General features: G+C 40.0%; 1 protein-coding gene across 1 annotated transcript in view; it reads left to right on the top strand.

Annotated features, from left to right (window-relative positions):
- Positions 1 to 12,298, top strand: part of HAPSTR2 (HUWE1 associated protein modifying stress responses 2) — a 187,302-nt gene extending 175,004 nt beyond the window's left edge. The window contains exon 2 of the mRNA XM_055267943.2: positions 11,083 to 12,298. Coding sequence (XP_055123918.1) covers positions 11,104 to 11,925 — 822 coding nt within the window. The 5' untranslated portion in view covers positions 11,083 to 11,103 and the 3' untranslated portion in view covers positions 11,926 to 12,298. The remainder of the gene's footprint in view (positions 1 to 11,082) is intronic.
- Positions 12,299 to 12,509: the final 211 nt, after the last annotated feature.

Raw genomic sequence — 12,509 nt, forward strand, 5'->3', positions numbered from 1 at the left:
GAGGTAAAGAAATAGCCAATCATCTGTTGTCTGAGAGCACAGCAGGAGGGACAATGACTGGGATATAAACCCAGGCATTTGAGCCGGCAGTGGCTACCCTCTTTGGGGTCCCCTCCCTTTGTATGGGAGCTCTGTTTTCACTCTATTAAATCTTGCAACTGCAAAAAAAAAAAAAAAAAAGAAAATATGGAACTTGAAGGAATAATGAAAAGTAACATTAATGTATATATAGCTTAGACTCTGAAAGGAAGAAGGAGGCCTCAAGAAAGGCCTAAAAACTGGAGGAGGCACTGTCACAGATGGCTAAAATTTAGAAGAAAGGAAAGTTCTACATACCATGTTCCAAGAAAGAGGTAGTCTACATGAGTTGTGGAGTCCCTGTGTCCCTAATGTGGTAGCTTTCTGATGTGATTGCCTGCTTGGAAGATTTCTCCCAAGTGACTTACATTCACAGCAGGTAGACTGGACAACTAACATGGATTGATACCTTGGTGAAGAGAAAACCAAAAAAAATTTCCTTTTTAGAAAATTTCCAGCTCTATCAAGTTGTAATTCAGATACAATAAGATAATAAGATCCACCCATTTTATTTTTATTTTATTTTTTAGATGATTTAGATTTTATTTTATTTTTATTTATTTTTCTTCAATTTTTATTTTAAGTTTGGGGGTACATGTGCAGGTTTGTTACACAGGTAAACGTGTGCCATGCTGGTTTGATGTACAGGTCATCTCATCACCTAGGTATAAGCCCAGCATCCATTAGCTGTTCTTCCTGATGCTCTCCTTTTCCCAACACCCTGGCTCCGACAGGCCCCAGTGTGTGTTGTTCCCCACAATGTGTCCATGAATCCACCAGTTTTAAATGTACAGTTGGATGAATTTTAGTAATTTTATATGGTTGTGTAATCACCACCACGATTAAGTCATGGTGCAGTTTCGTATATCTAAAAAGTTTCCTTGTGCCCATTTATACCCTTCCAAGACCCTATTAATTTGCTTTCTGTCACTGCAGTCTTTTGTATTTGACTTCTTTTACTTAGCATAATATTTTTGAGATTTATCCATCTTGTTGGGTCTATCAGGATTTGTTCCTTTTAATTGCACAGTTTCTTTATTCATTCATCAGTTGATGGACATTTGAATTGTTTCCAGTTTGGGGCTACTATGAATCATGCTGCTATGAACTTTTGAGTGTGGGTATTTCTGGATATATATTTTCACTTCTTTTGTGTAGATATCTAGAAGTGGAATTTCTGGGTTGTATGTTAACTGTATGTTTAATTTCATAACATATATAACCTCCTCCCATACTGTTTTCCAAGTGGTTATACCCACTTTGGATTCTCACCAGCAATTTCTATGAGACGTCTATTGATCCACATCCTTTCCATCACTTGGTATTGTCAGTCTTTTTAATATTAGCCATTTGAACGGGTGTGTAGTGATGTATCATTGTGGTTCTAATTCACATTTTTTCATATGGCTAATGTTGGTGAGTATCTTTTCATGTACTTATTGGCCATTCATACACTTACTTTTGTGAAATGTCTGTTCAAACATTTTGCCTATTTTTAATTGGCTTATTTGTCTTTTTCTTACTGAGTGATAGGAAATGTTTATAGATTCTGGATACATATTAGATGTATGTATTGCAAATATTTTCTCCCTGTATCTTATGAAAAATAGAAGTTTTGAATTTTATGAAGTCCAATTTATTAAATGTTTTCCTTTTATGGTTTATGCTTTTTGTATCCTAAGAAATCTCAGCCTACCACAAGGTCCCAAATTTTTCTCTTATGTCTTCTAGAAACTTGATAGTTTTAGTTTGTACATTTGGGTCTATCTATGAAATATTTTGAGTTAATTTTTGTGCCTGGTGTGAGATAAGGGTAGAGGTTTATATTCTTTCCCAAGTGGATATCCAGTTGTTCCAGCATTATTTGTTCAAAAAACAGGCTGGCGCGGTGGCTCACGCCTGTAATCCCAGCACTTTGGGAGGCTGAGGCGGGTGGATCATGAGGTCTGGAGTTTGAGACCATCCTGGCCAACATGATGAAACCCCGTCTCTACTAAAAATACAAAAAATGAGCAGGGCATGGTGGAACGTGCCTGTAGTCCCAGCTATTCAGGAGGCTGAGGCAGGAGAACTGCTTGAACCCAGGAGGCGGAGGTTGCAGTGAGCCCAGATTGTGCCACTGCACTCCAGCCTGGTGACAGAGCGAGACTCCGAGACTCCGTCTCAAACAAAACAAAACAAAAACAAACAAACAAACAGTCCTGGTTTGTTTGTTTGCTTTTCTTCTGTTTTCTCTCTGTACTTGTATTTTACTGAGCTAAGGGTCCATTGTCTGTATCTGGTAACAATCATGTGGATCTAAATTGTAAGTGGAAATACTACTGTTGCTTCAGAAATGGAGCCTGGATTGTAAGGAATATTAGTAATTTGGCTATGGCATTTGGTAATGTTTTGTGGATGTGTAAACTAAGGATGCCACAAGAAGAACCAATACACATGTTAATCCATTTATCCTCACCTATCTTTGAAGACCTCCAAAAATATTAACTGTAATTTAGCTCAGAAACTATCAAACCTAGCCTCGTCTGAATCACTTAAATTGTCTTAAACTGTGCCTTAAATTGTCCTTTATTTTTATTGTAGAGATAATGACTACATATGGTTTCTAAGAAATTGAACAGTATAGAAGAGAAAGTTTCCTGTTTATTTACTAGTTTCCAGTCAAGAGCTAACTGTTTAAAATTAATTTGAATTTTGAGTTTTTCTGATGATTAACATCATTACTTTAAAAATGTGTTTATACTTCTAGCTCTTGCTTTATCATTTTTAGACAGTATTTATTGACTACTAAGAAAAATGAAGGATTTAACATATGCTACCTCTTTAACCTATTTCTGACTTCCCAAATTTTATTATATTATTATAATTTTCGGAACATCTTAGTGGTTGCCTTTACAACTTTAAGTAATATACTTAAATCTCTATTTCTGGATCCATTAATTACATACAACGTTTATTGGCGCTCATTTCAGAGATGCTTGCCTACACTCTTTCTCCCTCCACTGCTTCCAACTTCTGCCAGGTATAATATTTCTTGTACGTTATTAAGCTCATAGTAACTACTGCCTGTGTTCAAATCTCTGTTCCAACACTTGTTATCTATGTAATCTTGGGTAAATTACTGAACATCTCTGTGCCATCACTTTCCTCAATTGTCAAATGGAGATGATAACATCTTCATAGGGTTGCTGTAAGACAAAATTTCACTGAAATAGAAATAAATATTTCAAAGCACTTAAAATTATATTTGGCATATAGTAAGTGGTTTTTAAGTGTTAAATATAAAAATAAAATGACAAAATTAAAAAAATTCTGTTTTACAACTTTAATGAAATCTTCAGACTGCTGTATCTCTAGCTTGATTCAAAAAATCAAACCAATGGGCAAAAGAGATAAACATTTCACCAAGGAGGATATACAGATGGCAAATAGGCACATGGAAATATGTTCAACGTCATTAAATGTTAGGGAGACTTAAATTAAAAACACAATAGGATCACTATGTATCTATCAGAAGGGCTAAAATTGGTACAATAACACATGCTTTGGAAGATGTGGTGAAACGATCACTCATACAGTGCTGGTAGAAATGTAAAATGATACAGCCACTTTAGAAGAAAGTTTCTTTTGGAGGAAAATGGGTATAGATATAAGAAGGAAACATAAAGGATTCTTGTGGTGGTGGAATTGTTCTGTATTTTGACTGTACCTTGACTGTACCAATGTCAATATCTTGGTTGTGATATTGTGTTATAATTTTACAAAGTGTCCTCAGTGAGGGAAATGGGGGTAAAGGGTACACTGGATCCTCTGGCTCTCTCTGTATTGTTTCTTACAACTACATGTGAATCTAAGATTACCTTAAAATGAAAAGTTTACAGCTAAGCACGGTGGCACATGCCTATAATCCTAGAACTTTGGGAGGCTGAGGCAGATGGGCTGCTTGAGCCCGGGAGTTTGAGACCAGCCTGGCCAACATGGAAAAACACTATCTCTACGAAAAAAATACATAAAATTATCTGGGCACGGTGGCATGTGCCTGTAGTCCCAGCTACAGAGAGGGTGCTGAGGTGGGGGAATGACCTGAGCCTGGGAAGTTGAGGCTGCAGTGAGCCATGATTGCACCACTGCACTTCAGCCTGGATAATGGGAGTGAGACCCTGTCTCAAAAAAAAAAAAAAAATTAAAAGCTTAATTCAAAAAGTTGAACCAATAAACAGCGTTTCCAATAGTAAATTCCATGTAAATAATATTCACAGCAAGACCAAGGTGTGTGATTGGACCCAGAGAGAAAAAAATGTAATCATATGGCACCAAAGAAGTGCTGCTTGAAGGAGAATGTTTCAAGTGTCAAAATCAAATGGATTATCTTTTCTTACACTCCTTCAATGGCTCAGGATGATGCCACGTGTTAGTATGCTTCTTATTAGAACCAAGATCATAATACAGCTTTTTGTTTTCTTTAGAGTTCTTAATTGTATTTGTTTTATTGACAACCAAAACCACATATAAATAACTTCTGGTTTCTTATGTGGGTTGATTATGGAATTTGTGTCCATCTTAAGAGTATTTTTCACTGACCTCCCTGACTTCCTGTTCTAATTATGACCTATTGCTTTCTTGGTCAGCTTAGTAGTTGTCGTCTTGAAATTTCTTTTATGCACACCTCTGTGATGCTTTAAAATACAGATTCCTAGGCCTCACCCCAGACCTATTCAATTGGCTGGGGTATGGGTGTTTTTGAAAAGCTTCCTCAAGTGATTTTGCTGATTAGTCACATTTGGGACCCCATTTAGCTAATCCTCAGAGTCCTATAGCTGCTATTATTATTAATAATAATAGTAATAATATATATTGTTTATTGAGGATATACTATGTAACAGGCATTATTTTAGGTGTGAGTGCATGGTCTCATTTACTCTTTACTACAAACCTATGAAGTAGGGACTATTATTATCGTCATTTTAGAGAAAACTGAGTATCAGAGAAATTAAATCACACCACTTTCAAGCCAGAATTAGAACTCAGTTTTGTCTGACAATATAATCTTCAATTTTAACCAACAAACTATGTTAATTTTCAAGTAGGTTGGTGTGGTGACGCTTGCCTGTAATCTCAGCTACTCAGGAGGCTGAGGCAGAAGGATGGCTTGAGCAGAGGAGTTCTGGGTTGTAGTGCCCTATGACGATAGGGTGCCTGCACTAGGTTCAGCATTAATATGATGACCTCCTGAGAGCAAGGGACTACCAGGTTGCCCAAGGAGGGGTGATCTAGCCCAGGAACGGAGCAGGTCAAAACTCCTGTGCTTATCAGTAGTGGGATGGTATGTGTGTGAATAGCCACTGAACTCCAGCCTGGGCAACATAGTTAGACCCCGTCTCTGAAAATTAAAATTATAAGATAAAATAAAATAAAAACTCAGTAGCTCCATGGAAAACATCTAGAAGTCAAAGAGCTTAGTATTGGAGCACAAGTAAAAGGAGAGTATGTATTGTCAACAAATTTTACAGCTAAAACCTGACATCTTTTAATTGGTTAATTAAGCAATGTCATTTTTGTAAGATACCAGAGATATGAAAAACGGGCCATGGATTAAGTGGAAAGCCTTGGGGATTTCTTTTGAATTCTGAATATTTTGGATGTCATAGAAACAATTTATAAATAAATTCTTGTTGAACTAGAGTCTTAATATTTACAAATAACATATGCTCTTACTGTTCTGATACGGACTGATCCCCAGGATCCATCAGGTTAAAAAGAAATAGCATATGCTACCATTTATATTAAAAAGAAGAGGGATGCATATTTGCATTTGGTGATGAAGACATAAGAATCTCTGAAAAGATACACAAGAAGAAAACAAAACAAAACAAAACAAAAACCCATGCCCTAGTAATGGGCACAAAAATAATGTTTGAAATCTAAATCTAAATTGTTAATAAAATGTGCAAAACTACTACACACACATATAATGGAATAGTGAATTTTGTGTTACATTAGATCACTGTATGCTTTCATACTGTATTGGTTGTTTTTCTTGTGTAATTTAAAAACCAAACCAACTCTGCTAATTAAGCTCTCCCTGGCCAAGAGCTCACTTGGATCTCTGACAGTTCCTAGTTAAAGCCTAGTTTGTGGTTTTTGACAACAAACCAAGACCCTGTTGTTTGCTTCAAGAAAGCTGGCTGGTTTTAGTTTCTGGCATTATTCTGGGGGGTACTCTTATCCCAACGTCACTAATTGTCTTGACCATGACTTATAATTGTGCCAGATTTTTCTAGGTTGCTTTCTGTTTGAGTCAGGTAGTAAGAGTAGTGATGAAATTATTGTTAATTTGGTTTTGATTTATGACAGATTATCTTGGAAACAGGAATAGGTGGTATACAGAGATGACTATATAAGGACAAAATCAACTAAATCAAATTATTTGAACTAATATATGTGTTTTTGGCATATATTTTAATTCTTCCACTCATTGCTTCTTAATTAGTCCAGAACTCCAAAGATGAAAACACCATAGGCAAGTGACATTTAATAAGATGAAATGTTAAAGATGTACTACTTCTGATAATGGTATTCAATGTCAATAGTGTTTAGTAATTTTTTTTTTTTACAATTTTACTTATTTATTTTGGCATGTTTAGGAATAGGAAAAGAGGCTGAGTCAGAGACCTTCAGTACTTTTATTATTAAATCTACCTCATCTCCCTTTTTGTATCTCCCTACCAGAAAAGAAATGGCCTAAGAATTTCCACCTGCTTAGTATGATATTTTAAGACATCTCATAACACTTTGATTTCACTAACATATTACCCAAAGCAACTAATTTCCATCACCTTTACCCTCTTATGAATCCCCAAACTAAGCTTAAAAGGAAATCACAAGCCGTGTAAAAAAATAATAAGTTAGAACTATTTCTTCCTTCCCCTATATGCTCTACTGGTGTCACTTAACTAAAACTCCTCAGTCTGCGACCTTGAGAAACCTAGAGGCTAAATAGGAGGAGTAGAGTATAGAAGGTCATCCTCTTGACCACCATCCAAAAAGAAGAGCATATATTCATCCTAACAGGTATGTGTTTTCATAATTATGGCAGATGGTGATTGAAGCAAAGGCAATTCAAAAACGGGGGCACGTGAAAGCAATAATTTTGAATGTTTGACATTTGTTTTGAAACTACCTTACTACCCCGTACCCTTTACCATCTGTCTGTTATCCCTCCCAACACCCACCTCTGTCTTCCCACAGGGCTCCATTGTGTGCAGTTCCTGTTTCTCAGGGGCGGAGCTGTGGGAGGCAGCCATGGGTGCCATAATAGGCACCTGCGGCCAGCACAATGGGCTGTGGGTGCTTGTGGGAGAGACAGATTGATGTATTGTGCATGGGGGAGGAGGGCTGTCACTTGAATCCATGTGAACCCAGGCTTTAGGGGCAAGGGAGATTGACAGCTTTTGTAGGTTGCATTTCTTTTTCAAAGCTTGGCTTTAATAGACAGTAAGTTTGGGGCCCCAGGCTTTCACTCCCATAATTCTAACAGGGCAATCACGAGCATTCAGCATTTCTTTTTACCCCCCTTGTTACGCATTAAATGATTTCAGTAAAGGAATGTGCAGCATTAATTAGAATTTGTTAGCAGATACCAAGGGGAAAAGTTTCTTCACAACAACTATAGGAGGTGTCATTTGTACAAAGACTTTTTTGTTTTCTTTCCCCATTACATTATCACTGCAATATGTAAGGTAGTGATTCTTTTCATTTAAATTAAGTGGAAAGCTACTAAATCTTGTTTTATTCTCCAAAAAGAATAAGGTCCTTAACACTTATCTTTTAACTTCTTTCATTTCCTAAGGTTGGTGTTTACTTTTGCTTTCAGTCTGACCCATTTACTGGTCTGTGTGGTTGTGTATCCAGTTTTGTGTACCATTTAGCTCTTACAATTACAAGCATCCCACTACTGATAGATAAGGATTGTTTCCAGGTGAAAATAGCTAGCAATAATACTGGAAATCATTGATACTGGAGCCCATTTTGGTGATGGTATACTGAGAAACGCTAAAAATTAGACTGCTATAGATTTGTGTCCTAACTTATTTTCTAACACTATTTTTCCCTACTTGATATTTAACCTTAGCCATGACACCAAACTTATGGAAGAATGAGGCAGTGGCAAAGGAATATTTTTTTCCCGCAGAAAACTTATTCCTAAACCATGTCAGTTTTTTTTTAAAACATCAAAAGTTCTCCCTCACACACATACACAGATAGCATCATTTCCTTAGAGCAAGTAAAAAAATGGTCTTTTTGTTTAGTATCTGTTTCCTATTATTTAAAAAATAATCCGGACATTTTAGAATTATATAGGAAGAAAACTAATGTCAGATAGATATCTTATAAACACACTCTTTGTCATCCTGAGAACTAATAAAACATTACTAAAATTTCTGGTGTGATTTTTTTCTAACACCTCTCATATAAAATCATTTTCTCAGTAGAAGGAGTTGGAGGCTAATTGAATTAGAATTTCCCCCACTCAATTGTTTTATTTAAATGTGTTAAGGACAACAGTGAAAAATATTGTCTACCATTATTTCTCAGAAAGAACATATTCTCACACAGTTGTCTGGCTCTGTCTATAATAATAATTTGGCTCAATGGTTTAAAAAGTAGTGGGGTGATAATAATTAGGGTGTGTGACACAGAAATTTCAATGTGGGATTCAACATTTCACCATGCAGGGCATGAAAATTGCCGACCAGGGCTAGTCGGCTCTAAGTACTAATTAACTAATTAATCAGGTGCTGAAACCAACTGAATGGAGGATACCAGCCAGACAATTCAAGCCCAAGCAGAGGGTTGTGCTCTTTAAAAGACAGAGCAGTCTTTCTTCTTGGTTTTTAACCCAGTCAAAAATGAGAAGAGAAAGTAGGATATGCTGTCCTACTGTCAGTCATTTTGGTCTAAGCTTTTTACTTAGATAAAAATAAAACAAAAACATGTGCCTGTGATAAGAACTGTGATGCACCATACGTAGGGCAACCCTCAAAGCTCTGCAAACCTGCTTACTCCTTGGCCATAAAGTATTAATATTTCAGGTCTGGTGAGGGGTGGGGGATGAAGTAGGGTCTGCCTTCTTGGTTTCTTCCACAATATATTTTTTTTTAACCTGAAAGAATGAGAAACGTATCTCTCCTCTTAGGCTGATCTTAGATCTTTTGCCTCATCCTTCGTTTATGTAAATGAGAAGAGTCCAATTACACATATGGAAAAAGGGTTTAATGAATCGTGAAAAAGCCCGGTTTGCAGAGAAAGGGCACAATTTACTCTTCTTCTTCTCTTCTAAATTTAACTTAGAAACATGTATTTCTTTTAAGGGAGATGATAAAACTTAATGATAATTTTATTTTATGTACTAATTTTCATTCTTGGGAATTATTAGACATATTTTGCTAGAAGAGTTAGCTTTATTTATGTCTGTAAGGCTTTCTGGATACTTAGCTTAGCAATTATTCCACAACAAAAACTGCAAAATTCTAACTTTTTTCTCTAAATCTTAAAAATGATTACGTTAGTTCCTCCAACTTTTGATGTTATTTTTAGCTCAGTGATTTTTTTTTTTTTTTTTTTTTTTTTGCTTTTAACACAGTTTGCTCTGGAATTGTCTGCACTGAAAAAAGATTGCATTATTACAAGGGATTTGTTATTGAACCCAAGGAAATGACGTTAGTGTTCCATACCGTTTTAGCTTAATTTTGGTAATATTATGACGTTTTAACTAGCTAGAATTTTTAGGGTTTGGAAATTAGGTAAGTTTTTTTTTTTTTCCTTTTTTTCTAAAAGGGACTGAACTTTATATTAGAACAGAAAATCTTGTGTTTGAGCATTCATTTTTTTCCCCTTTTTTCTTCCCCCTTGCTTCTTCATCTTGGGATTTTCAATAGTTGAGAGTGGTCCACACAGAATCCACTCTCCACCCCATTTTTCTTAATGACAAAAACCTTTGCAAGAATGAAGGGGGGATCAATACCATTTCTGACCGTTACTCTTATAATTTGATAAGTATGAAACTAACCCCGAAGTAGTGCTTTGCAGGGACAGCAGGAAAGTTCTCAATCAGGACTGGAGCACTTTCCGGAGACCTAGTTTAACAACTTCAACGGACACTTGGGGAAACTGAGGCCCAAGAAGACGAGGCAGGCACTTTCCCTGATTTTTTTTCTTCTACCAAATACTACTTTCGTCCACGGAAAACACTTTTCTCGGGCACCTAGTGTGGGGAGGACATTGCTGGGGTCCAGACTGCCTGCCTACCCACGAGGGCCGCGCTCTTTCCACTTTTATTCCCCCGGCCTCCCCGGATCGGCGCCCTGGATGTGATCGACACCACGAAGTTGCCCCATAATCCTCTCTGGCAACATAGGATGTAAAATTTGATCAGCTCATTGGATGAAGCCGACAAGTCCCAAAAATGTGTGAAAAGGGGGCTAAGAGGTAGGCAGGCGCCGCGTTGAAGCAGCGCTCCTGCCAGCCCCCCTCCGAGTTATCGGTGCTGCAGCCGCGGCGCAAGCGGGGGCTGGGACCGAGCTGCGGGGCCGCAGCGGCGGCGGCAACCGAGGCGGCGGCGGCGGCGGCGGCGGCGGCTGGGAGGCCGCGGCGCCATGGGGGGGCCGTAGGAGCGGACCGCGGGGCCGGAAGGGGGCATCGCGGCGGCGCCAGCGGCTGCGGGGTTATCTCCGCGGCCGCTAAGGCAGCGTCCGCGCCGTTGCGGGTGGCTGAGCCGGCGGGCGGGGCGGGGCGTGCACCAGGGCCGCGGGCGACTCGCGCTGTAGCAGTTGGCCTCAGGGCCCCGCCGCCCGCGCGCCCGCCCGCCTGCCCGCCCGCAGGGCGGTGCACGCGAAGGAGGCGGCGGCCGCAGAAAGAGGCGGGGAGCTCGGAGCAGGAGGTGAGGAGGTGGAGGACCAAGAGTAGGCGGCAGCGGCGGCGGCGGAGGAGGAGGCGGTGGTGGAGGTGCGCGGCCTGAAGAGGAGGATGGAGGAGCAGCAGAAGGAGGGCGAGGCCGAGGTCGCGGAGCACTGGTTTTCCAAGTGGGAGCGCCAGTGCCTGGCTGAGGCCGAGCAGGAGGAGCAGCTGCCCCCCGAGCTGCAGGAGGAGGCGGCTGCAGAGTTGGCAGGGCTCAAGAGCGAGAAGCAGAAGCTGTGGCACCTCTTCCAGATCTCGGCCACCGCCGTTGCTCAGCTTTACAAGGATTCTGGGTGCCAACAGCAAGGACTTTCCATGTGGGACCCCTTCCAGAATGCGGCCATGGCCGTGACCAGCCTCTACAAAGAGAGCGGGGATGCCCACCAACGAAGTTTTGACTTGGGTGTCCAGGTTGGCCACCAGCGTCGTATCAAAGATGTGCTGGAGTGGGTGAAAAAGGGCCGGAGCACCATTCGTCGCGAAGACTTGATTAGCTTCCTTTGTGGCAAAGTGCCCCCCGCTCCTCCTCCACCTCGCACTCCTAGGACACCCCCGAAGCCACCCACTGGGGTCCCCAGCCAGGCTGTGGCAACTGAGTCCAGCTCATCGGTGGACGTCGACCTGCAGCCCTTCCAGGAGGCGATCGCCCTGCATGGTCTCAGTGGTGCTATGGCCAGCATCAGCATGCGATCGGGCGACTCGCCTCAAGACAGCGGTGTCGCCAGCAGTGGGCGCCGAAAAAGTAGCTTCTTGGAGGACGACTTGAATCCCTTCGACTCAGAGGAACTGGCCCTCCACCTGGACAGTGGGGGGATCCGCAAGCGCACCTCGGCCCAATGCAGTGATGGCATCACAGACTCCCCAATCCAAAAGCGCAACCGAATGGTCTAACCTGCCTCATTGGTTGCCTGCCGCCATATTGCTTGAGAGTGAACTCAACCATCGACACGCTTGTCTAGAGGTTACTGGAGACCATTTTTCTTCCCTTCTCTAAGTTAAACAAAGATTTCTAACAATTTTGCCATAAAGAAACTTTAAAAGTATTCCAGAAGAGGCTTCATATGACTCTGACTTTCCAGAAAATATAATCCTAGCGGAGAACAAATATGTAGTAGTTAGCAGGATCATTTAAAGCAAACGTATCTGGTCAAGGCAGGAGTCTGATTTATCTTGTTCACAGTTATATTCCTCAGCACCTAGCACAGTTCCAGGTGCTCAATAAATGTTCATTGAATGAATAAATGTGACCTTATTTATTCTTAAAGGGAAGTCATAGCAGGTGTTTACTTGGTTATAGAATACTTTCTTATTTGATAATTGTCGGCTTTAATGGTCTTTGCCAATTCAATTGCATTGTATCAAAATGTAAAACTTGACATCTTTGTGAAATCTAGAGTCTTCCATTTTTACCTCACTATACCATGCACCTAATTTCTAGAAAGAAACTGCCAGTAATACATATTAGGCTGTGATTT

Source organism: Symphalangus syndactylus, chromosome X (genome assembly GCF_028878055.3).
Source record: "Symphalangus syndactylus isolate Jambi chromosome X, NHGRI_mSymSyn1-v2.1_pri, whole genome shotgun sequence".
In the NCBI taxonomy this organism is placed as follows: Eukaryota; Metazoa; Chordata; class Mammalia; order Primates; family Hylobatidae; genus Symphalangus; species Symphalangus syndactylus.